Genomic DNA, 26,452 nt, shown 5'->3' on the forward strand with positions numbered 1-26,452 from the left:
TTTTGTCATGAGCTGCAATTTCAATGTGAATGAAATCGCACGCTTGTTTTATCCACTACTTTCTAATGATTTCAAACCAGCTACAGACTCTGAAAAAACTATTGCAAGCTTTATCACAGGCCATTGAACCTGATGAATCTGCGATCCACTTTACTTTTCAGCAGGACTCGACATCGCTGGCTGCCGAAATCTTGACTATTGTTACCACCGAGCTCACCTCAGATCATCACGGCAAGTTTATTGATAGTTTTTCCCAGACTTGATCTTGAACCAAATGAATTGATTCTTGGATAAAAACCAATCCATTCATATATAAAAGTTATAACTAACAATCTACTGATAAACTACTTGCCATTTGATTGTCTATTTTAGCACTTGCAAGTTCACTTCTGTTTGATCCCAAAACAGGAGTATTGCGTATTCTCAGATCCTCTAAAGGAATATCTCGGCATGATAGAGCAAAGGTGTTTATATTTAACACACTGACTGCATTTATACCAAAACTAGGTGCATCATCTATCCTGCCATATGCCGTTCAAATAATCACCACATGCATGGCTATATTTCGCTCACAAGACTCGAGTCGAGTCAAATTAGCGTCATTTAGACCTGTCGAGCAGATCTTAGATCTTGGAATACCACACAGTACTGTGGATCTAAGTGTTGATAGACTATTTGAACAGTATTATATGACTTATATTCAACAGTATACAAAAATCTCTTTGTCAGGTATTACATTTGTCGAGTTTTTAAATGACATTCTTTTTAGAGCCATATTCACGTAAAATGGAACGTTTGCTTTCCAGCAATTGTCTCTTGGCTTGAAATAGACAACGGTTGCATATTCGTTGTGATTTTCTACTACAAATTAACCACTTCAATTGGCATCTCAATTTTTAAAGCATAACGTTCATCATATAATGCCACAAAACCAGACTATAGTTTTAAACTGATTATCGTTTTGCTCCATTTTTGATATAATCATGTATTCTACGATTTCCAAATTCATCCATTGTAATCCAGATACTGAGTCCGATTACTGTTAAATTCCACTTGTATCTTGACCTCATTCGCGTTTTAATTGAACAAAATTATAGTCTCAAAACTGTAATTGTTGTTTCCATGTCAATCACCCAATGTTTGAAAAAAAAGAGAGTTGGAAATCAAACAAGTGTGGAATTTACTAAACTGGGATGCAGGCATTCGTTTATTTAGCGCTCCATTTTACGTGAATACAGCTGTTAGTATTACCTAAACCCAATTGAATTTTTATAGATTAATTTGGCATTTTCATTGGTGTATTGAATTATATACGTTTAGTCAAAGGAGCTATTCTCAGCATTTTAGGTCTGATTAGTAAACAGTACCCACATTCCATCATGGAAGATTGGGTTGAACAACTGCAGCGTCATCTGCTCAAAACTATCGAAAAACTTTTTAGCACAAAACGAGCCGGAATAGATACACAACATATAGTTGGAGCAATGACTGGTTTGAATTTTTACTTGTTTCAGTTTGAATTTATCAAACAAGAGGATTTGAATTTGGTTTATAAATGCATCAAATTTGTGATTCATCCCATCGACAACCTAACTCGTTACGATCTGCCTAAAGCCGGCCTTCAGATATTGATTAATCATTCGGAAATGTTTGCAGATATTTTTCTTAAAGACTGGCTTGTTCTATATAATTGCTTCGAATGCATGTCAATACACAAAAATCGTGACCTGTCGAGATTGGGGTTGGCAGCATTTGTGCAATTTTTCAAGAATATCTCAAAAGCACTTCTGCAAAACTGTGAGGGAGCAGACGAAAAATTGTGTTTTGTTTCTATTCTCTCTAAATTCAACTACAAACTCACTACGCCCAATCTATCCGTATCTGAAGTATCACTTGCCATTTATGGATTTGGAATGTTGAGTCACGCATGCAAATTCTTTTGGGGTGCAGATGAATTTACCTCGCTTACAAAAGTTATTATGCAGCACGGTGTTCAATTCTATAGCAATGTCGAAAGTATCAACGAAGCCCATTTGTTACACATTCCGTCTTTTTTGCAAGCATTTAGTCATATTTGTGTAGAAATGGATACAATTGATTCCGAGTTTGTGCATGTTGTTGGAATGATTGTTGAAGTCATGCTTGTATATTTTCCTAGCATTGGTGCCGTGGTTCGTAACCAATGCTGTAAAGCATTGTTGACTTTTTTGTGGAATCTTTATTCTACCCACGAATCGCTTTTCACTATTTGGAGGCATTGTGTATCACGAGCAATCGCATTTACTTTATCAGATGGTTCGTTGCAGATCAAGACAAGTTTGCTTTCTGCCACTGGAACGCTGAAGCAAGAAGCGTACAAGGAGTATTTGCTGTTTTGGAATGAGATACTAAATACACGCAGCCTAATGCTTGAAAACAACATAGATCCAAAATCGATTGAGCAGTTTATAGATTTGATGATTGACGAAATCATACACGCGGTGATTGCCATTCCACAAAAACTAGATCTATCTATCAAAGACACAACAATGAAATCTCCAATCAAGCATGCAGACGCCGAATATATATTTGAAACCCAAAGAACTTTGCAAAATTCACAATCCCAACTTTCTGACAATGAAGCATGTGCAGAAACAGATACTTTTCAAATTGAAACCAAAGTAGTGGCGGTTGCAACACATCCAAAAGATCATCAAGTTTTAATCAATCTTGTTCAATTCTGCAAAGTATTTTTCCTTGGAAAGCCTAAACATCGACTTTCTCAATGGATGCTTGTATTTGCTGAAACATGGATTAAACATTCCAGAAAGCATCCATTGATTAGTGGATACTACAACATGTTTACTCTTTGTCTCAAAATTTGCATTGATACCGACTTTTTCAGCGATACAGACCAAACTCGGCAGCATGCATTGGACTGTAAAAAAATGTTTTGTAATTACGTTGCTCATGTATTAAGGCGTATGTGGGCATTCAAGGATGATTTACTATGCTCGTGTTTGTCACTTGTGCTGTCTGCTCCGTTTTCTATTCTAGACATTTCCAAAATGCAAGATGCAATGCAAACAGCGTTTTCCATGGGCACAAGTTATTTTCCCATGGCTGTTGTCGGTCTTGATGCACTCGAGCGTTGGATCAAAAACTCAAATGTTGAAAGTTGGCAATCAGTACTATCTCATGTTTTGCCTTCACTCGTAGAATATCTCTCAACATCTCCAAATGGAACAGTGCAAAACACGTCCAATTCTCATTTTTTTTCAAAAAAGTTTAAACTTGGCATGGGAGCAATACAGCGCGATAAACTTGATAGCTCTCTTGAAACATCCACTATAGATCATATTGATTTAAACAAAATTAAAAGGAGGGTTGTTTTGCTGTTGGGAAGAATTGGGCAATACAATCGACTTTTGCTTGATGGAAAGAATTTTGATGTGGCCATTTCATGGAACAGGGAGAAACCTCCTCTGTTGTTCTTTGATGTACCTTATCGCGAGACAATTGCTCGAATATACTTTGGTAACTTTTTTTGTATTTTAATCCTATTTCAAAACTATCGGATTGCATTGCTTTGGCTGTTTAATCCAATACTGTATGCGTTTGGCTAATATGTATTTGGATGTTTAGATGATATAATACCCCGAATTTCATATCTTGCAGAATTCTCGCCAAATCGAAAAGTCAAAGTTGCAGCATTAGAGTTACTCTATTCGTTGATACTTCTTATGCTAGGTCGGATTGCATTTGGATTGGGACATGTGTCTGACACCCGGTGTAAATTTCATGATATATTTGAAAAGGTGTTTCCATGTATATTGAGAATTGCAGTGGACGTGGAACCTATTTCACGCAGTTTGTTTCAACCTTTGCTGCTACAGATCATTCGATGGCTATCCATTCCTGAAAATAGAAAAGCCAGTGAGACGGCCGTGCTTTTTTTCGCTTGCATGGATGCAGCCACAAGTGATAGTGCTACTCAACGTGATTTTGGCAGCAAATCCATTGCCGAGTTTTTGTTTCATTTTTTGAAAAATCCGACAGATGATATGGATGAGGATTCTAAAGATTATTCTGATGTCAGTACAATATTTATTCGAATATATCATTTGCTTGATCACCACGAGCCACATAAACGACTCGGAGCCTGCATGATTGTTGGTAAAATTAAGCATATACTTCAGTTCAACACTCAAGCTGCTACTATGTTTACATTTGAAATGCTATATCATTCACTGTATGCGCTTCGTATTTCTGATCGCGACGAAGTGTCTGATGAAACGGTTGTTTCTGCTCAAAAGGCTGTCGAATCAATTGCTTATATTATAGTGACGCGAGTTGATTTATTTAAAAATGTTGATGATCTGCGACGCTTATTTCCAGGACTTGAATCTTCAGATCTTTTATCATTGATAAAGTGGTTATTTGGCCAGTTTGGATCCGTTGAGTATGCATTCGCTCAAGCGTGTAGGGATTTATTTATTCGTTTTACAAACCTGATATCTAGTGAGTGACTTTGCCTTGTTATTTTTAGTTTAAATAATCTGACACTAATGAAAACACGGATTTTACACTTTAAATTTGTCCTGCAACCATTATTAGATAAAAACACAATGTTTGATAGCTTGATATACGCTTCCCCAAACTACCTTACGGATCAGTTACTTTCTCCTATTCTTCAAGGAAATTGGCGACATGATAGTGCTCTTGGAAGAAAATGGATTCAGCAACTTTCTGTATCACTAGACTCATTTACCTTTTTATTGAAAAATGATCTTTTGAAACCCCAACTTGTGACCTGTCAACCCATGTTGATCAATCCATTATTGCAATTTGTAAACGTATGCTCTAGATTTCAAACGCTGTCTGACCTTCGAAACATTACTCATGGAGATCAATCTTATGTAGATGCGATTGCTTTGTCTGTCGTAAAATTGTTTGGATTGATGAACATTGTATTTTCATTGCAAGGCAGTATAGAGATGCACATGACATCTGATATATGGGCCCTTGTAGAAGAGCCTATGTTTAAAATACTCACGTTGGCAGTGTTTAATCCCGCTGTTCTTGGTTTGGATCTACTTACGGACAGTATACCCAACTCATTTGATCATACTGATATTGGTGTTTCAATCAGATTAGAATCAATAGTTGAAAGCACCCTTGATGTGTTTTATCGCCGGCTTCCTATGGAAAATCGCGTAAAGATGCTTCTTAGTATCGCATCTGGAATTGACCCACTTGCACTTGAACTCTTAAATCTGCACGAGTGTCAAAGCTTTGCTCATTATAGGATGCAATTTCGTGGACTAAGTTTGCTGACTCGAACACTTTGGATGTCTGAGCTTTCAAATATTGGGGCTCTTCATCCACTTCAACGTGGACTAGAATCACTTGTATTTTACTCTGTTAAAACTGATCCTGGGATCATTGAAATAACCCAGAATTTTTTGTCTGTGTGTCTTTCAATCAGTACTTACAGATCGTTTGTTTGCTTTAATTTGTTGGCAAGTGTATCTAATAGTGATTCTATAGTTTGTTTTTGAAAACATCATTTTAACGGGTTGAATATATGGTATTGATTACAATAGATGTTTACGGATTTGGACGTTTCAAAAAAAGCTCAACATTTTTACCACTGGTTCCAACCCGTTCTTGACCAATCATTTGCAACCAAGTTTGATGAATATGCACCATTCGTCAAGGAATTTTGGGCAAGCCCTCAGGTTCATATGGTTGTATTAGGAATGCTAGACTCATTATTGAGCGCACCTACAGACCATGTGGATGCTATTCAATTACTGAACAAGGTGCTACCACAGTGTATTCCGCTTTTGGAAAGTTTATTTTCTCACAGAAATCATGAGCAGACAGGCATTGCACGATTATTTTTTAACCGTATCAATAGCATATCAAACGATACAGTTATGAATCATCCGGATTTTTTAAAACTAATGACAGCGGAGCTTGCTTTTTTACTTGAAACTCGGTTTTCTTTGGCAGAGAAACGCGATACAATACGACACTTGGCTAGGTTTTCCAGCATTGACAAAGCAACCGAGAATCTTGTACGTGTATCATGCTTTCAACTATTATTAAAAGTATCATCAAGTGAATGCAATCAACTTGCTAGCCATTAATAACCATTGAATGCAGATGACTCAATGTATAGAAAATATTATTCAAATTCAATTTCCAGTTTCACCCAATGGTATAAAAGCGCTTGAAGGAACGGATCAGTATTTACAATATGTTGCAGTTGTAGAAAATCTTTTGCAAGGGATTGAAATGCATGGATCTGTTTTGATTGCAAAAGTGCTTTTTTCCCATTTATGTCGAGATGATAACAGTATATTTACCTACAAGATTCAGCAAGGAATGAATCACATGGGAACGCATCTTTCTGATGTAAAAGCACATGAATTTACTGATATGTGTATGCAGTAAGTATCAATGAATTCAGCATCATAGATATTATATCGTGTCTTTTATGAACATGTGCAAAGTCACCATTGCTTTTCAATCGAATTGTTAACATATTTTTCAACGATTCAAGATATTTATTTGATAATAGCATCATGTACAATCTTCGAGGAAATGTTGTTAAAGATGTTTTAATACCAGTGCTATTGGGAATGAGCGAGGCAAAACTAATTGCATTTTTTACCAAGCACGTTAAATCAATCATGCAGTCTATTACAAGCGATGTTACGCTTATAATGGGTGATATAACCCGGGATCTTGTCATTAAGGCATCGTGTTTTAGTCTTATGGAAGTTGCATATTTGCATATCCCACACAAGGAGCTGCACCATATATCTGGAAAAGTGATCAACGCATACACGCATCCGTTTCCGGCGGCGAATGAAAAAGCCCTTTCGCTTGCACTAATCAAATCTGCTCACTCTGCAAAATCTGAAGATGTACCAATACTTGACCCTGTAGATTTAGCTCCGATACGTCTAATGTATCATCGTGCTGCATACGGAGCTCTCTCTGCTGTAATTTGTAAAACACAGTTTAAAGTAGGTTTTACATTGGATCCTTACATGACGTATAGCCTATATTGTATGTTTTGTACTGATATACTTGTTTCAAGTCTGAAATGTATCGAGTGTTTTTGTTTTCAGAAAATCCACATAAACAAGAGCGCCATTGGAGTAATTTGATTGATCTTCATCAGCAAGTGTCGTTTTTATGTGAATTTTCCAAGGATGTTGATTTTCAATCGGACAAATTGAATTTCAGCCAGACTTCAAACAATCAAGATGTCAGCAATTTCCAAAATGTAATTTATCTATTATATTTATATTCACAATTGATCAGTATTGACACTAATACTTTTTAAAGGGTTTTCCTTTGTTTAAGCGCGATTTACTGGATTGTGTAATCCGGTCACTAGATGGAGCTGCGCGTATATCCACAACCGCTTTGGTGGATGTTGGGTCTATGCACGTTTGTGCAGCACAACTACTTGAAACTTTTAATCAAGGTAATTTGTATGTCCAAACATAGCGCATACTACTTTTCGTTTTTGACTAGACCATGATTTGAATGATCAATCTATTAGAGACGTCGTTCCACATCAGGGCGTTTATTGTCAAGGTTATTCTGATGCATTCTGACTATTTTGAAAAGTTCAAGACCGAGTTTTGGAAACCATTGGCACAAATGTTGGCTGATGAAACGACGTTTTTTGGCGGATTCAACTCTTTGGTTAAGGTATGACTGTCAAAATGTATAAAGATACTGAATTTTGAAAATTAAAATTCAATTTTGGATCTTGTTAATATTGGGTTAATAGGATATTATTTCACAGCTGGTTTTGTGGAGTACTAATATGGATGGAAGCAAAGTTGATTTATATGACGACTCTTTAGAGAGTCGTTACATTATTATAAAAATGATGGTGAGTTATTTCAAACTGATATTTGAAGATTATATCTGGAAACTACACTCGCTGATTTTTGCTGTTTGAATAGCGAGTCGTATGTTTGCATTGTGGAAATCAAGTCAGGTTTGAGATGCTGCGAAATGTAGCTTTGATTTCTCATCTCATTCAGTGTTTCAGCAAGCGTATTGTGACACCAACAGTAAGTACATTTTTCATGTTTGTCAATACTGACACCTAGACTAGCTTAAATGTACTGCTAACCCTGACATTTTGTTTAGGATATCATTTATGATCAACTTCAATTGCCCAAGGATACTGCTACAAAGTACGACGCATTGAGTGCACTCTATCTCTGCTTTGCATTTTCATCCAATGGTCTACCTATTTACTCTGGCGTAGATATTCAGACTCCTGGTTTAAGCGAAGGTCTATTTTATAAAAGTATTGTTACTCAGCTAAGCAGTGCAAGAAAAGATATTTTTATAGTAGCTGCAGAGTTGATTGGTCACACACTGGAAAATTTCAAACAAGAATCGCATACGCTTTTAAACTATGTGGCTTGTGTGGTACATAAAGAGCTCCAAAAAACATATCTTGGCGAAGCTCGCGACATTGACAAATTTGTGGTGATTCTCAACCGCATTAGTTTAAAGTATCCGCCAATCTTGACAGATTTTGGCCAATCGCTTTTATTTATACTTCCACAGCTATTTGGATCTACAAAGGCATTATGTTTGGAAACATTGGTATCATGTGCGTCCAGTATACCGTCGATGTTTATAGAGCTCTGTGCTAGGGATCTACTTGGACTTTTGTCGCACAGAGACGATGAATGCCAAAAATTTACTCTGCTAATTCTAATCGAACTGATTCCCGATTTGTCTGTTGATGACATGGAGTACTTTTTAAAAACAATAGTACCAACCTTTAGTACTCATCCAGACCAAAAGTGTCGCCAGGCCTATTTTTTATTAATTCTAGTCATTATTCAAAAGCTTTCTAGCTCGATCCAAGAAAACGATTCTTTTTTACCAGACTTTCACAGAACAAAAAAGATTAGGCGAGATTTGGTTTCAGAACAAACGACTGCCAAAACTTTAACTTTCCGTGTAGCAGATCTGCTCAATCATCTACATATGTGCCTTCTCCAAGGACTTGATGATACTTGTGATGACATTTGTAGTGAGATTGCTAATTATGTTGAAAAAAATATAATTGGAAAAGTCAATTTGTTTGATCGAACTAGCATACTGTTCGAGTGAGTTTTTGGTGGTGATTTATCTGTATATTTTATATTTCACTTGTATCTTACTAACAGATGTGTTTAGATCACTGTATTCCTCAGACACTGAAAACTCTTTTGTTTCATATGCTACTCGCTTTTTGCTTGGCCCTTCACAACATTCCGCTGGATATGATACAGATCTGTTTTCCAAAAGTTTGAAAGATGGTTATTTTGTTGATATGCCTATAGACACGTCATGGATAAACAATACTACTATACAGCCATTGTTTTTATCTCAAGAAAATTCAGATGATCTAGTAAGTATTTTGAAACTGCCAATTTAATCAATATAAGCATCAGCTCAATCATTTGACATGTGTTGTTTGGCCGAGTTTAGATGGACAAAGTTACTGAGGCATATGGCGTGGATTCGACTACTAAAAGTGATGATGATACTCATTGGCTTTTCATTCAAGGCAAGTGGTTTAATGGGATTAGGAGATTGCATTTTATGCTTTTAAATATATTTAATCTGAGTGTGATTTGAATGTAGATACAAATTCCAGGCGTCAATTCTTTTCAAGTTCAAATTTTCAGATGAATAGTTTATTTTTACATAAGCTAAATCAAGTAAAATCAACCATTGACTGGTAAGTGTAATGATACTTGATTGTTTTTGAATGCTAGCAGCACGAGTATATTTACATAAGCCTTGATTGCTTTTCTGAAATGGTTCCGTCAGTCAATCTACTAGGGCAGCATTAAAATCATTAAAGCGCAAGCATGAGGAGCGGACTGTTGCTGAAGAACGTGCATATTTTTCCAAAGAGACTGCTTGTTTAAAGCAAAATCTGATTAAAGCGGAAAGTCTCCGAAAGCTTGCGCAAAATCGTAAAGTAAAAATACTATGCAACTACCGAACTGGAAAGTATCCTGATGTGCAGATTAAATGCAGCTCTATTATCAAGCCACTTGAGCAGCTTGTACAGAGTGACCATGAAGTATCTCGATTTGTATTCTCCAAACTGGTGACGTCTATATGGACCACATCTGACAGGAAAAAAAGTTTGCCTCGAACCCCTAGCAATCAAATGCAATCTACCGACGTTGTGAAAAAGGATCTGCAAAGCGTCGTGTCTAAACTTTTGATTCGTTCCAAATTCACGTCGGCTACATTTGTTGGAACCATGCTTCGTATATTGTATGAGACTCCATGCACCCATATTGACCCACTATTGATTGTTTCTGCCAGTATTAAAACCGGAAATGAGAATCTTGGGATCATGATTTTAGAAAAAAGCATTCAAAAAAATGTTGCAAAAAAATGTTAGATCTTGCCTAGTATCATAGACTACGCTTTATTAGATTGGTTACTGACCCTCATTTGTGTTTTTTACAACTACATATCAATGTAATGGATATTCAGCCATATGGACTGGAATCGCTACCCTGTACAGGTCAATTGGGGATTTAAGTGTATATCACGGAGTTTATGAAGCTCATTTTGATTTTACAAAAAACACACAAGGTACGTACTATTCAAACTATCTGTCTAAATGTACAAATTAATGGTTTAGATTTAACCTTTAAAATTCTTTTGGTTTTCATGATTTATTTATAGATGCGCTTTATTTTTCTTCAATTAGTGACTATAATGCGGCAAAAAACATATATGAGACAGCATTGAGTGGGCCATTTGATAGGATTTCTGCAGAAGAGGCAAGTAGTGTTTGAATTGAAGATTTAGTCATGTCGCATACTTGAACTAAGCATCAAATTTAAAGGTATCTGTGTGGAAACAAGGTGTTCTTGAGTGCTATAGCAAACTGTTTGAATGGGAAAATATACAAGAGTTTATATTAAAGGATTCTGGCAACCCGATAAAATCTATTGATACCGAGGCTCAACCCACATACATTCATCAATTTATAAGATCTTGGCTTCACTTGTGTGCCTGTAAAATTTTGTATTGTTTTTATATTGTTTTAAAAGCTATTTTGATTTTCCTAACAACTGGATTTTTAATTTATTGTCATTTCAGTGCAAGGATTTGCCTGTGAGACTGAAAGGATTTTTAGTCCAACAACGGAGCTGCAGCAAGATTATCTCGAGTTGCATCATTCTTTTGGTATTAAATAACTGATGTCTGATTATTGAATGCATTTTACACTGTGTATGTTTATTTTATAGTACTGCGTACTTATCAAAGTTTTTAACAGAACTAGGACTTGTTTCAATATTGAAAGACGACTATGATCAGGCTTGGCATTATGTCAATTCTTCCTTTTCAAGATTTTCTGATTGCTTTTCAGCTCTTGGAATGTACTCTAAACTCGGAAAACTAAAGCTTCTCAGTTCTCTCCAAATGGTATTAAAATTTAATTTTTAAATCATTAATAATCTGCATTATTTTGTGCAGATTTGACTAAACTTTTAAATAATGGAAACTAGATTACAGAAGTTTATGATGCTTTGACTCGATTACGTGACAATTCTCAATTTGAAATATTGAAACAATGGAGTTCAAGGTATGCTTGATTGATATGAGGTTGGATACCATAGTTGATGATTTTAGTATAACCCTAACCCTTATTTTTTGTAACGGAGTATTTAGATTTCCAAATCCAGAAGATGACATTGATATTTGGGGAGATTTGCTTTTATCTCGAGAAATTGTTATGAGTCGATGGCCCAAAACTGGGGATAAAGATACGGAATCCATTCAAATAGCAGTAGAGAAATCTCACAGGGAAATGATTAGGCATGCATATAATCAACAAAATTTCCAGCTGGCTACTTTGAGCATTTCTCGAATGATGCCTCAAACTATGTCATTCCACGCTCCAAGCATTCTTGATGGATTTTTACTCAATGCTGCTCGTTTAAACAGCGTGCATATTTCAAGTTTTGACAAGGCGGATATTTTTTGCAATTTATTTGCTAATGCACATCATTATCAGGTAACCTTGTGTACTTTTAAATCGAATTCATGTTTTTTTGTAAAAATGCAAAATATGCAATTGTATTTTAACACTGTGTTTCAGAAACAAATACTTTCACTTGATGATCCAGTCAAGACTGAGTTTATAATAGCAGAATCAAGGTGCATTTGGTCAATTCTCAAGCAAGTGGTAAATCATGCTGACATTGTTGGTCCGCGCCTACTTGGCAACAAAAAACTACTGCGTGTTTTGGCTGAAAAATGCAACACATTTCCAGAAAATACAGCTAGCTTGGGAAGTTTGTTAAACATGCTGGCATTTGATGGCTTGAATACAGCAAAACAAATCATGGATCAGAATGTAAGCACTGCACGATGAAAAACTGAAAGAAATCCATGTTGTTTTTAGATTTCAAAAACTTGACTTTAGCTAATTGTTAAATGTATTTATAGTTGAGACGCCAAGCTACAGTTGCAATTGCTGAGCAATGCGATCAAGTTTTGCGGTGGATCGAGGCTCAAGATCCAAATGTATTGGTATGTTTGAACGATGTTTACATGCTGTTTGATGAAAATTACACATTTTATTCACTACTTTATATATAGAACTGGTCAGTGTCAAAATATGAGTACGCCTTTCTCGTGATACGCTTAGTTATATCAAGCATGATGTATGGGAATAGATCGTCACGCGAATTATTTCCTAGATTATTGCAGCTTGTTGAATTGTTTCCAGATACTAAAAAGGAGTTTGCTGTCTTGGTATGGTGATGTTGCCTTGTATTCTATTTAATTCCATACATGTGGTGGTTAATATTTTTTGAATTGAATGGATGAATAGTGTGACGGACTCGCTCCTTGGATGCTTCTCCGATGGATCTCACAGTTGACAGCAGTGCTAGACAAACCGTATGGAGACGCTGTTTTTTTACTGTTACAAAGGGTAATCCAAATGGGTTGTTTATAAATGGCCTATCTTGTAAATCTAACATTTTTCTACAGTTGTCATCCATTTTTCCCAGTGCAATTGTGTTTCCCCTTCAAATCAGTGCCACGCAATATTTATTTACTGCAGCCTCGACAGTCACTATGGAAAAAGTAAACGGGCTACTTAGTTTTGTGTCATCGCCTCTTACAACAACATTCATTCAAGAACTACGTCGTCTCACTGAGCCTGCTCATATTTTTAAAGATTGGATGGATCACACCGAGGTTAGTGCAGATTTCTTTTAAAGTATCATAGTACCAACTATATAATGTTTCAGACTGCCTTGAAAATTAAGCAGTTTTGGATATTTAGTTGTAACTAATAATTTCTACACTGCAGTTAATTTTAAATTTGAAAGCTGAAAAACGTCAAACACAGCTTCAATCTGCATTCTTGGAAATGAAAGAATACTGCATCGAGTCTCATTCCAATTCGTGTACAGGTGCAAAAGAATTTTCCAAAAAGCATTCCATAAGAATTCTCGAGATATGTGGTTTAAACGGCGAGCAGTTTTTACTCAAACGCACTGAAACATGGAGAGAAATTAAACTATATTATACGCAGTTTATTCATGGTAAAGAGCATTTTCCTCAAGGTTCTACTCAGTTGAAGTACTATTCGCCGTGGTTGGCCATGTATGGTCTTGATCATTATCTTGAAGAAGGACTGATGATGCCGGGACAGCTTGAGCGTGCAGACGGACCGGTATTGACATCGAATTGCACCAAGATTTTGTTTTTCCAAACTTCAATTCTTGCTTTAGGATCTCTTCGACGACCCAAGCGCTTGACATGTGTTGGATCTAATGGAAAAGAGTATCCGTTTTTGGTCAAGGTACACTATTATGGTTGAGTAAGCCGTAAGCATGTTACTAGTGCCTATATTTTGGTTATTCATCTCTGCTGAAAATAGGGAGGTGATGATTTGCGACTGGATCAGAGAGTTGAACACATGTTTGCTATGCTAAACAGCATTCTAACGAGTAATCCACGATCAAAAAAATTGGACTTGTCCATCCGTGTTTATTCGGTAAGTTGCGTGTTAGTTTCAAGTATTGCAAGTATCATAATGGGGTATTAGATAAAGTTTAGCATACAAGCTAATGTCTTTTAAATGGTTAAAAATAGGTAGTACCAATGACAAGAACACTGGGAATGTTGGAATGGGTAAACAATACCAAACCATTGCGTGAATGCATGTCCGATGTGACGGGCTTTCAAACTGCATTCGCGAATGCAGACAAGCAGTACAGTCAATTTATTGAATCTTATCGAAATGGCACTAAAACAATAGGAGAACGCAAGTAGTTGCTATATTTTGATGTCATGTATTTTCATTGCTACTACAATCCGTGTCAACTGAGATTCTAATCTTTGCTCGACTCCACAATCAGTGTACGGAAATGTGCTCATGTACGCAAATGCAGATGATGTTGCACATATGATACAATCGCTTTGGATGATCATGGAAAAACCTTTTTTAAAGCTGTTTATACAAAACCTGGCTGCATCGGCTGAAGCGTATATACTTATTCGATCAGGGTTTGCAAAGAGCTGGGCATCATTGAGCATTGCATCGTATATTATGGGTAAATCTCAATGCTTTATATTGAGTTGAGTGGGTCCATTAATAGATATGCTTGTTTATGAACTTATTGACAGGTATTGGCGATCGACACACAGAGAATTTTCTGGTGGATTTAAAAAGGTATTTTACTGTGCTTGCATCCCATATCATTTGGATAGCCTTTGAACTATTTTTTGGATTTTACTAGTGGACATGTTATAGGAATTGATTTTGGGTATGCATTTGGATCTGCCACGGAAGTGCTTCCAGTACCTGAACTGGTTCCATTTAGACTTACTCGACAAATCAAAGAGTTTATGGGTCCGCTTGGTATACATGTTTTGCTCGAACCACCTATGGTAGATGTCATGACAGGTAACTATTGCCCAGCAAATCTAATGCAGCTGCCATTGGCTTTTAATCTACTCACTCATCCACTGCATGATAATATTAATATTGTGCAAAACAGTGCTCCAAGAAAAGAAGGACATGATCATGACGTCGCTAGATATATTTGTAAAGGAGCCGTTGATGGAATGGCGCAAGTTTGCAATTTCTCAGTATAAACGAAATAGTGAGTTGTTGAGCGTATTCAAATATTTCGAGTATAATATTGCCAGATTCTAACATATCGATATTGGCCACAAGTAAACCGATTTGGTGCATTGACAGAATCATCCGATATTGATACCAACTCATTGAATACTCCTAAATGGTATCCGCAACAAAAGCTTGATGTGGCAGCAAGGAAACTCTGCGGAGAGCATCCGAGTTATATTCAGTTGACAGAGCTTTTGTGGGGACATACAGACAAGCCTTATCTTGGCAGAGCACGCGATATCCTTGTTGGAAATGATACCCTTGCTATGCGTTCTCAGGTTGGTCAGCAATGTGCTGATGTCAGAGAGCAAGTTCGGTGTCTGATTGATCAAGCGACTGACCCAAATATTCTTGGTCGTGCATGGCGCGGATGGCTTCCATTTTGCTAACCATCTGTCAAATGAACACGATTGTCCAGTGCCAAAAAGACACAATCAACCCAACTAAAAAGCTGTTTAAAATAAAGATTGTAGCAGTATGAACCTGTTTCATTAATAATCGTCGTCTTATGCAAGTGCTCCATTTCAATAAATCAAAAGCATGCTGTAGAATATTGTTTGTCAATAGAAACACCATTCAAAGTTAAAGATAAAGACCCTCTGGAGTCCCCTCGTTTTTGCGGTACAGCACCTTCTCCTTTGCCTTGCGAAAATCATCTGCTTGCACCTTCATACGACGCTCACGAAGTGCCAGCAGACCCGCCTCAGTGCACACAGCCTGTATGTTACAGTAAAAACTATTTAGCCAAGTACAATATTTAGCAGTAGCCAGTCATCAATATACCTTGATATCAGCGCCAGAGAGATCGTCCTTTGCCATGACAAATTCCTCCAGGTCTACATCTGATGAAAGAGTCATACGCCCAGTATGGATATTGAAAATACGACGTTTAGTCTTGACATCGGGTAGTGGAAACTCAATCTTACGATCAATACGACCTAGAAACAGAAATGACAAACCCGACACAATGCAAGGGTCAGTATACATTTCTTGTCAATCATTATAGAATGATAAACTTGCCTGGTCTAATCAAGGCAGGATCAAGAGATTCGATTCGATTTGTAGCCATAATCACTTTAACATCACCACGAGAATCAAAACCGTCCAGTTGGTTAAGAAGCTCCAGCATGGTTCGTTGAATTTCACGCTCGCCACCTGAAGTTGAATCGTATCTATTTAAAACAAGCCATCAATGATTTATTAGCACGACATGATAAAAACAGAGTGAGCAGCTCACTTACCGCTTGGTACCAATAGCATCGATTTCATCAATAAAAACAATAGATGGTGCATGATCTTCAGCTACACGGAAAAGCTCACGAACAAGTTTAGGACCATCGCCGAGGTATTTTTGGATAAGTTCGGAGCCAACAACACGCAAAAAGGTGGCAGATGTTTGGTTTGCAACAGCCTTGGCAAGAAGGGTTTTGCCTATATGTATAAAAATCAGCAACAATAAAAATAGTTGTAAAGTCAAAGACTGGATAGAATTTACCTGTTCCAGGAACACCATATAAAATAACGCCTTTGGGAGGTTTGATGCCCATTTCCTCGTAGAGTTCGGGATGAGTAAGTGGAAGCTCGACAGCTTCCTATTTACACGAAAGTATTGCATAGATTGAGATTTACTGTATAATCACATAGCCAAAGCATGGGATCATCAACACACCTTGATTTCTTGAATCTGTTGCTCAAGACCACCGACATCTGCATAAGACTCGGTAGGAGCCTTTTCTAGTTTCATTACACTGACCATGGGATCTGCATCATCTTGTAAAACACCAACAACAGCCATGGTCTAAACAATATAAAAGTAAGCCATATATTTACTACATTAAGGAAGCATCAACTACCAAGATCAACAGTATACCTTATGGTGAAGCAGGACAGCACATCCAGGTTCTAGCAAATCTTTGTCTACAAATGACATGATGCTCACATAATGATCAGGTCCAGTCGAGATGGATACAATAGCGTGGTCATCATCGATAATTTCTTCGAGACTCCCAACATTCATAGGAGTTCCACGCAAATCATCTACATTAGATCGCTCAGCCTATTTGTTGATCAATGCTGTTAACACTATTTCAAAAAGACTAGATTGAATGGATTAGACAAGTACCTGGTTCTTTGCTTCTTGAGGCTTCAAACGCTCTTGATTCTGCACAAATTCTTCCTCGAGTAATAAATAATCTTTGATACGGTCATTTTTAAGAAGCTTGAGCTTGCAACGAGTGGTTGGAAACACTGAATTATAAACCAAAAAATGTTGAATACAAGAAATCAAGTATGCATATAAATCTTAAAACCCAAGATCCTTGATACCAAAAGGACAAGTCATAAACAAATGGTATACCAAGACATATCCTAGTCATTCAAACCCATATTTACCTGCAGGTAATTTTGTAGTAGCATCAGGACCCTTCTTCTTCTTTCCAACTCTAGTAGGAAGAGGAGGTTCCCACTTTTTAGTTTTCTAGATTGAATTCAATAGTGAAGGATTAGTTGACGTGACCGAGCAATTTGGTATAAAGCAGACCAGTCGAGTGTATTGAAATGGTTGATGAACAAAAGCTAGATGAAATCTCAGTGTTTATGCCAAGAACAGCAACATGGAATTATAGCAACAACTTGATATTACAAACTCCAGTAACAACTCGATATCAAACTCCAGTAACAACTCGATATCACAAACTCTCCAGTAACAACAGTGAGCATCAACCACTCATTGATGGTCATTCGATAGTCTAACCTTTTCGTCCTTTTTCTGGTCTCCAGGACCACCGGGAGGACCTCCCATTCCAGACTGATTCTGACCCTATAGCAGTAGAATGCACAACACCACAGTTGAACCAGGGTTGTTGTGAGAAACAGTTGAATTCAAAGTTAGTATTCATTTAATAGACACTATGTTCTGCTTGTACACTCTGACATGAACAGTAAAGACCAACCATGTGTAGATTTGGTTGATAAAAGTTGACAGACGGACAAAGTAAATTTGCACAAATTCCTGTTTATTATGTTGCCTAGATGGCAGAATGTTTTACTCAAAGCACACAGAAGGAAGAATTTTGACTATTAAAAAACAGTTTATTTCCTGTTGTGAGTGTTCATGCCATATTGGTATTCTTTAAACTCGGAACTAACGCGACGTTGCAAGTATCCGTGAGGTGTTCCTGGTTGAGGCGAGCCTATTTCATTGGCATTACTGTTTCGATCTTCTTGTGAATACTCTCGATATGGGTATGTTTCTTGCAAATAACCTTGCTGCGTGGGTTGGTAGTATCTTTCTCCTATTTGTGAAGGTGAATGGTTTTGTGGTGGTGGAACTAATGGAATTAATGGAATCGACCCCAGTTGTCGCATTCCTGGATATTGTTTGTCCATCATCCACTCACTTGTATCTTTTAAAGATTGTTGTTCATCAATACTTCCTTGACTGGATCGTGTCGGATGTATACTCGCATCTTCATGAGTGTTGTACAATGGTAAAACATGTGCTCTTGATTGCTGTTTAGATGGTGAAAATACAGATCCAATAGATCGAAATTCTTGCGTACGTTGCAATGGTGGTTTCAAAGACCCTGGAGGTGGTGTTTCTTGCCATGAGTGGTGATGATTCAATTGAGGATAATACATCTGATGTCCGTGTTCGCCTTGTCGTGACGGCGTACCATCGCGAAGCTCCGCTGGGTGACGAGGTGGTGCATAGGGCGTAGGAGCATGTTCATTTTCATGCTGATATCTGCCTGGTCGACGTCGAAGGGGATAGTCATAAAAACCACCAGCAGCATCTTGTATAGGTTGGTCATAGTATTCTTGTGGCTGGCGATGTGAAAACCCTGATGGACTACTCGGATCATAATAGGCTTGCAAAGATGGATTGGGTTTCGTATGCAAAGTATTGGTATGTTGTTGCATATAGCCAGAGTGCGTCGATCCACTTGCATGATGATGACTAGGCTGCTCAGATATGAGGCTCATATCACTTGGTGTATAACTGTTACTAGAAAACAATCGGTTGTCATGCACAGGCAATTCATGGCGATAAGGATCTGTACCAGATAATAAAGGTTGCTTCTGAGATCGCACCCTCATATACTCGTTGGGAAACTGATTTGTATAATGCAAGGCTTGAGTTGGATGATAATTGAATGCATAAGGAGCCGGTCCTGGTTCTACTGAAGAATATCTTGGCCTCATACGAGTGTTATCTTCGTGTATATACACAGGCTCACGTTTTGGTTGAAAATAAGGGTTTAAAGAGGCATCCGAATTGGTAGATTCATGTCCATGATACCCGCCTGCATACTTGTATTCATTCAAGTGCACGTCTGCGTGTTGGTCCAGTGCATGAGGATACATTGGACCAACATGCGGGATTTGTTCGTAATTGTGCATCTTTGCATGTCGGTGGCTATCCACATCAGATCCATAGAGTGATCCGCTTGAACTCAAAGGTCTAAAAGGCTTGTTTGAATGCAAACTCCTTGGTAAATAAAGCTCAGCATGATCGGCTTTTCGTTTTAGAACCTTCATTGGGAAATCAAGATTTGCGGCCCCATCAGGATTTATGCGCTCGAGTGTTGGAATCATATCGTTTGGTTGTGCAGAAGATATCCTTGATGCATGCTTTGATAATGGCTCGTTTTGATTATAGGTAGTAGGACGAGAGTTGATATACTGAATGGATTGAGTATCCAACTCATCTCTTGGTATAGCTGGACGCTCATGAAGCAATGTCGTGTCTGGCCTATAAACTGGAATCAAATGCTGATTGTGATGCCCATCCAAAATAGGCAAAGAACTAACAAATGTATCATTGTTAGATAATGGCATCGGTGTTGAAGCGTCCTGTCCAGCCAAAGATTTCTCTATTTGATCCGCATCAATAGTTCTTTTCACAGACGATGCTGGTGGTGAATGGCGCATATGAAGCGTGTCCATATTATTTGAATAATTCTCAGATGTACCTGTAGCTTCTACAAGAGGTATAGACTCTTGTAGTGTTGACGAGGCAAGTGGAGTGTGTTCAGAATGAGATGATTCTGCCAACGTGTTCCTGGCAGCAGCAGCTTCCATATAGGTACGCCTATCTGCACTGACCAATCCATCCCACCACATTTTCACAACGTCATTAGAGGACATGTTGGGATACTTTTGACAGAGAGCCAAGGCATTAGCAAGATGCTCCTCACAAAACACATCAAATCCATCATCCCCAATTGTGTACGACAGTGCGCGAGATTTCGGAGCTTGTTTAGACTTTCTAAGCAATTTTTGGCGGTGGATCAAATGTGTTTCATAGATATGATCAAACAGTGAAATCGTGGCAGGGATGGAGATATGGCAGTCAGAGTAATGACATCCATTTGATTGTGATCCAAATTTAGTCAATTTAAATCCTTGAGGATTAGGAATTTCTGGAAATCTCGTTTGCCCCATAAACAAATTTGTAACCTGCGTAGCAGCACGAAATCCACTAATTATTGCACCTATACAAAAAATAAGCAATATCATCACATAGATATGTCAGATACTACTACCGTAGCTTATTTAAAAAAATCAAAGAGTTGTACTAAGGAACTGTACCTGGAACAGTCGCTGGATAGTCTTTACACGTAGCCTCACCAGCCCAAAACATCCGTTCAAAACAAGTCTCTGCCAGTCGATCATAATCCATGTTGGTAGCATTTTTTCCAATAAACGAGTAGCTGCCTTTGATATTTGGCTGATCCTCCCACCGAGTTACAAAATACTCGATGGGTTGAGGAAACGGTGACACATTAGCAAATATACGCATAAGCACCTTGACAGCTCCATTTACCAACTCTTCATCGGTATGCATTGCCATATCCAAAGCGGCTTGACCTGACACAAACGCTGAAAGAACTGGAAGCTTGGTTGTTTGATACAGGTTCCAAAACATAAAGCACTGCCCTCTCACATCCGAATATTCGTCGCTATTGATATCGTTTTTGGTTTGATTCATGGAACTATGTGGTGGCCAAACAGGTGAAGATGGATCAACAAGCGCGCCAAAGAGATCCATATGTTCATCCCAGAATCGATTAGGAAAGACGAGAATAATCTTGTTTAAAATGCCCATACCCAACGCATCAATCGACTCTTGCTTCCAGGTCGGCAATGGTGGCTCAAACTGGATGGTATTGGCTTTTATAACGCCAAGTGGGAGAGCCATCACAACAGCATCACATTCGTACACTGACCCATCTTCGCATTGAACTTTTCCATAGTGTGTAGTTTGAGCATTGGAAAATACCGACTCTTGAGGTTTAGAGCCATCCCAAGAAACTGGAAAAGTTACCTTGCATACTTTTTTATCAAGCAAAATAGGCAGCTTAAAATGTTCAGGAGATGCTCCGTACGCATACGCATACGGTACCTGATTCAACCCACCAGAAACCAAAGCATGAGTTCCTGTAAACTCGTGCCCATCACCCTGATTCAAAAAATTGGCAGAAACGTTTGCTAAAGGAGCAGCATTTGCAAACTCCAAATGTGCAATGTGCCAGTGAATCATTCTCAAATAATTCTTGCCAAGCTGGGGATAGACGGGATGAGATAAAAGATGATGATTGAGGAGTTTTTCGAGCGATGGTGCATCAGTGCGACGAGACCGCCGCTGTTCGTCCTGCCATTTCTGCAAGTTCTTCGAGTTCAATACTCGTTTTTCACCATCAATGATTACGGTAGAGCACGCACGATCAAAAATCTCGTTGAAAAGATCTTGCGCAAACTTGTCGGGAAGCTCCTCCATTTGATATCCGTCAATATCATACAGGTGACAGTTGTCAGAATGATACAAATGATGAATCGGAAGTTTTAACTGCGAATTAATAATGACATCAAGAGGATTGCCACTTTTAAACCCAGCCACAACCTGTGCACCAAGATCTACAGTCGCATGAGGAAAGTCGGCTCCTCTGGACGAACTCAATGGATGGGATGCAATCCGACCGCCAACGTAATCCGATGCCTCCAACACTACAATCTCGGGAATACTCAAAGTTGGCGATTCTCCATAAATATTGATAATTTCTCTAGCAGCAGTTAGTCCAGCTATACCAGCTCCAATGACAACAATCTTGGGCCGGCGACAATCGGTAACAGGTGGATTAACAAGATGTTCTGGCAGCCCAGACATCAACCCAAAGTTGATGTATCTATAACGATGTAAAAACTTGAATGCATTGGATACTACAGTTTTGTCAAAAATGTTGTAGTTCATAAAGACTTGTCCTGTATCAAGCACGTTTTCGATTGTTAGAAAGATTTGTGGATTGAATAGCCATATAGACAAAATCCAATTTCGTGCACGCAAATAGCGCTGACTAAGTCTGATATTATTGCCATAGATTGGAAATGAAGCTGCTTCTTCAGTCGTGATTTCATTGGGTGGTAGTCTAGAGGCAACAGCAGCTTCAATGTGATCTGCATGAATAGCAGATGAAGAATGATAATGCTTATTCATAATTCGAGACCGCTTGATTGCTTGTAATTTGTCTTTTACTGACGAATCTGCTATAGAGTATGTAACTTGAGATGCTGCTCTTGATCCAGATAAAGTGGAATTGCGCGTAACGGGCGACGAAAGAATTGCAGTGGTAGATGTAGCAAGTTGATTATCTGTGGTTGGAGTAGATTGTACTATACCAGGTATATCTGCGCCAGCTTCGGAAGTCAACAAACCAGAGGTGGTTTGATCAGTATTGACTGTGGAAACTATATCCTCGGATGCTTTAGCCCCTTGAGCTTCAACAGCATCAAATGCTTGATTATCATCACCAATTGTAGAAGTTATGGCCGTAATGGAGTTGTTAGCAACTTCAAAATTTACACTTGAAAGCGATTCAGAGCCGCTAATAGGCGATCCGTTGGCAGAATTGAGTTTGGGAGTAGTTCGTGACGATACATCTTGATACCGCAAATGTGGTCGAACGCGAAGGCGTTTACTTGAAAGTACATTATGATCTGTCAAGTCTTTATCTGATTCATTTTCGGAAATACTATCCTTGAATGCTTGATGAGATGAAATGGTATCCCTTTGGTTATTATTTCTTATTGGTTTTTCAGTAGCGGTAGTCTGAGTGTCAAAAAGATCAGAGTTGTGATGGGTTGTCACATCAGAGGATAAAACTCTTACTGGAGTGTCAATTGGTACAGAAGACGAACGAGACTCTGACAATGCTTGATCTGCAGTTGGATTTGTCAAAGGTGATGGATCTTCAAATAATTTGTGATGTAAAGTCAAGTCAGATAGCTGCTGATACTCTGAATCCAAATCATCAGACTTTTTGTTGTTGTGTTTTGAAGTTGATGCTGCAGCCGTCAAAGATTTATCCATGTTTCGAGTTCTAGCTAAAAGCCTGGTGGTTACTCTACCAGACTTTGCTGATAAAGTCCCACTAGACACATTCCTAGTTTTATTCACGGTTGTTTTTTTAAGCCTAGATAAATGCCTTTTGCCAGACCCAAGATTAGTATTTTCAATTGATCTATGCTTTGACTTATTTACAGATGCATGAGCAGGCAATGTGGTGCATGGGTCTTGTTCAGGAAAAGATTGCTCAGAATTATTTGTAGTGGCCATATTTGAGTCATCGGAATCAAACACTTGCGCATCGACAGTCACACTCAAAGTCGAATTATTTGACAAACTTGTAGGTGTGGATCTGGTAGTGATTGCAGATTTTTCGCCTAAACTGGATGATACTGTGTTAGTAGATGTGTGCTTGCCAGTAAGTTTTGTCGAAAAATTAGATGGCATATTGTGAGAGTTTTGACCTGTCTGTTTAGAAATAGCAGTAGATCCAAACGACTTTCGCGTAACCCTGTCTGATGCAGTACTTTTACTGTAGATGCGATACATCAGTTGGTCATCGGTCAAGTCTTTTTTTGCTTTTTTCCTGGTATTCATGTTGATTGGATTTGCTTCTATGTGTTCTACATTTGGCTGATTCTGTGTACTGCCCTTTGCTAATCTATCAACATCATGTGTTCCTTTTAGCTCAGATGTACTAGAAATTCCAGTTACTGAAGAAGCATCTGACAAAAAAGAGCTTTTCAGGGGTGGTATTTCAATACCAGTACTAGCTTTGAACGAGTCGAGTTTTGGCGTTTCTAGATCTGCCATATCAACATCCTCTTTGGACTGCATATTTACAGGATTCAAAAGTTCCTCATTTGACACATTTTCCAAGAGTTGAGTTGGTGCATGTATAGATGTGCAGTCTGATATGGACAATAAAGGATCAGGATTAGTCTGCAAAGAAAATTCGGTTCCAAGTGAATTTCGAGGAGATTTGAGCACAGAGACTGAATCTGAAAAAACAGGTACTTGGTTCAATAGATTAGCATCAGTGCAAGTTAACATTGAATCAGGGAGTGTGGTAGCTGATGAAGTTGCAGGTGGTTTTGAGTTCAAATTCAGACGTGTATGGATTGGAGTTGCGGTAACGGGATTGCTTGTAAAGGACAAAGTGATGGCAGACTGAGTTGGAGATATAGCATTCGATTTGCTTGAACTATCTGCAATAGAAGCAATGCAATGTTTGCTCTCTGCTTCTAGTGATTCGGTGGTAAGTGTCTAAATATATTCAACAAAACAATACTTGAAATAAGTCCAAAATATTACTATAGCTGACACAACATTGGTTACAGCAATGTCAATACTATCAAATGAAGAGTAATTTACATGTAAAGGCTGCACACATTGATTAACAGAGTTGATGATATTATGTGCAACGATGGTAGTTGAAGTGTCTGTGGGCAGAGTGATAGATATTGCTGGTTTGGCACATGCGGGCCCAGCCAGAGTCTTTGAAAAGTCCAGTAGTTCTGTTCCAGCATCCAGAATATCTAATAGAATAGACTGATCCATCAAGGCAAGTCAACTATGCAATAACTCAAAAAGCAGAAATGTAGTCCAAATTTAAAACTATCCAGTCAAGTCCAACGAGTCTTGAAACCAGATTCACATAAAATGTTATTTTGCTTCAGAATGAATAATTCTCAAACACTCGTTCAGCATGTTCAATTCTTTAGTGTTTATCGTGTAATACAAATTATGGCTTTAAACTGAGATTGTCTTTGATATACTCTTTACAAAACTGTATTTTAGTATCCTTATTTAGTGATCCGTTTACGTGAATACAAAGTCAGGTTCTAGTATTGATGGCATGCTTGAATCTTGATTGTTTACACTCATCCAACTTGGTTTCTTGAATACTATCAATTATGAAATAAGTATACTTTGAATAAAGTCATTCATCGCTGTTAGACATTGGTAGTGTGAAACCTGATTTTTGTACATTACCAAATAGCTGTTATTCAATGATTTCTATTTCGAGTTTTGTCTACTTTTGCTCGAGTGTCGCATTGGTTCAATACTTTATCACAACTAAAAATCATGTCGACTCCTACTATTGCATGTCCTAGAATCGTAGTGCTGATCTCGGGAAATGGATCGAATCTGCAAGCCATCATAGATGCAGTGGCTGCTGGTCATATTCAGGCACAGATTTCACTGGTGGTATCCAACAAAACTAAAGCCTACGGTTTGGAGAGAGCAGCTCAAGCAGGAATCCCAACCATGATTAAAACATTGAAACCATACAGAGATGCTGGCAAGACTCGTATTCAATATGATCATGATCTTGCATTGGATATCAAGTCGACTCTTGCTTCTCAGAAACCGAATACCAGTCAAGACTCTTTGATGCCTGACCTGATTGTTCTTGCTGGGTTTATGCATATTCTCTCTCCAGAGTTTTTGTCACACTTTTATCCAGGAAGGATCATCAACTTACATCCTGCACTGCCAGGTCAGTTTGACGGTGCACATGCCATTGAACGAGCATTCGATAGTTTTCAAAAAGGAGAAATCCAGCATACAGGCATCATGGTCCACAAGGTTATTGCAGAGGTTGATCGAGGTCAAGTTGTACTGCAGAAACAAGTACCAATCCTAGAATCCGATACTGTCGAATCTCTTCAAACTCGGATACACGCATCTGAGCATGTACTGTTAGTTGACGGTATAATTGCCATGCTGGCTGAACATGCACCTCATCACGAATCGCACTGATCACTTTTATTCCATCAGATTTACTACAGTATTCATGTAAAATGGATCACTTTTGTAGCTGTTTCAAATAAATAATGATTGAATATTTGTTGCACTCGTTCAGCATGTTCAATCTTTTAGTGTTTATCGTGTAA

The 26,452-nt window shown here is 38.1% G+C and overlaps 4 protein-coding genes across 4 annotated transcripts; 2 read left to right on the forward strand and 2 right to left on the reverse strand.

The window, feature by feature from the left end:
- Positions 1–65: 65 nt before the first annotated feature.
- BATDEDRAFT_35970 (uncharacterized protein) lies at positions 66–15,597 on the forward strand (the record flags this gene model as incomplete). The annotated part of the gene is made up of 37 exons (XM_006681668.1): positions 66–246; positions 373–729; positions 1,321–3,516; positions 3,625–4,441; positions 4,529–5,450; positions 5,586–6,062; positions 6,151–6,437; positions 6,551–7,019; positions 7,094–7,282; positions 7,345–7,486; positions 7,565–7,716; positions 7,799–7,903; positions 7,977–8,087; positions 8,167–9,146; positions 9,217–9,430; positions 9,511–9,589; positions 9,667–9,763; positions 9,856–10,439; positions 10,540–10,641; positions 10,735–10,836; positions 11,155–11,241; positions 11,333–11,481; positions 11,565–11,641; positions 11,728–12,073; positions 12,158–12,415; positions 12,508–12,591; positions 12,661–12,816; positions 12,896–12,997; positions 13,057–13,266; positions 13,382–13,876; positions 13,955–14,071; positions 14,170–14,293; positions 14,436–14,630; positions 14,704–14,749; positions 14,817–14,983; positions 15,078–15,182; positions 15,257–15,597. 37 exons carry the CDS (start codon positions 66–68, stop codon positions 15,595–15,597), a joined length of 11,622 nt encoding a protein of 3,873 aa, XP_006681731.1.
- An 80-nt stretch (positions 15,598–15,677) lies between these two features.
- On the reverse strand, positions 15,678–18,177 carry BATDEDRAFT_32324 (proteasome regulatory particle base subunit RPT2). Its single transcript, XM_006681643.1, has 11 exons — positions 18,160–18,177; positions 17,961–18,026; positions 17,600–17,684; positions 17,331–17,455; positions 17,079–17,264; positions 16,878–17,006; positions 16,704–16,800; positions 16,450–16,639; positions 16,229–16,380; positions 15,992–16,146; positions 15,678–15,925 (listed from the first exon to the last, which is right to left on the reverse strand). The coding sequence occupies exons 1-11, from the start codon at positions 18,160–18,162 to the stop codon at positions 15,791–15,793; spliced, it is 1,323 nt and encodes a 440-aa protein (XP_006681706.1). The 5' UTR covers positions 18,163–18,177; the 3' UTR covers positions 15,678–15,790.
- A 2,609-nt stretch (positions 18,178–20,786) lies between these two features.
- Positions 20,787–21,410, reverse strand: BATDEDRAFT_13753 (uncharacterized protein; the record flags this gene model as incomplete). Its single annotated transcript, XM_006681525.1, has 2 exons — positions 20,787–21,143; positions 21,222–21,410. 2 exons carry the CDS (start codon positions 21,408–21,410, stop codon positions 20,787–20,789), a joined length of 546 nt encoding a protein of 181 aa, XP_006681588.1.
- A 4,230-nt stretch (positions 21,411–25,640) lies between these two features.
- Positions 25,641–26,318, forward strand: BATDEDRAFT_13763 (phosphoribosylglycinamide formyltransferase; the record flags this gene model as incomplete). The annotated part of the gene is made up of 2 exons (XM_006681528.1): positions 25,641–25,903; positions 25,937–26,318. 2 exons carry the CDS (start codon positions 25,641–25,643, stop codon positions 26,316–26,318), a joined length of 645 nt encoding a protein of 214 aa, XP_006681591.1.
- Positions 26,319–26,452: the final 134 nt, after the last annotated feature.

The sequence above is a fragment of the Batrachochytrium dendrobatidis genome (genome assembly GCF_000203795.2).
Source record: "Batrachochytrium dendrobatidis JAM81 unplaced genomic scaffold BATDEscaffold_13, whole genome shotgun sequence".
NCBI classification, from domain to species: Eukaryota; Fungi; Chytridiomycota; class Chytridiomycetes; order Rhizophydiales; genus Batrachochytrium; species Batrachochytrium dendrobatidis.

What these genes read in the sequence shown, in the direction of transcription:
- BATDEDRAFT_32324 (XM_006681643.1), bottom strand. An exon ending in ACCAGAAAAAGGACGAAAAG is followed by an intron (nt 17,685 to 17,960) that starts GTTAGACTATCG and finishes AATTCAATCTAG; the next exon opens with AAAACTAAAAAGTGGGAACC. An exon ending in CTCAAGAAGCAAAGAACCAG is followed by an intron (nt 17,265 to 17,330) that starts GTACTTGTCTAA and finishes ATCAACAAATAG; the next exon opens with GCTGAGCGATCTAATGTAGA.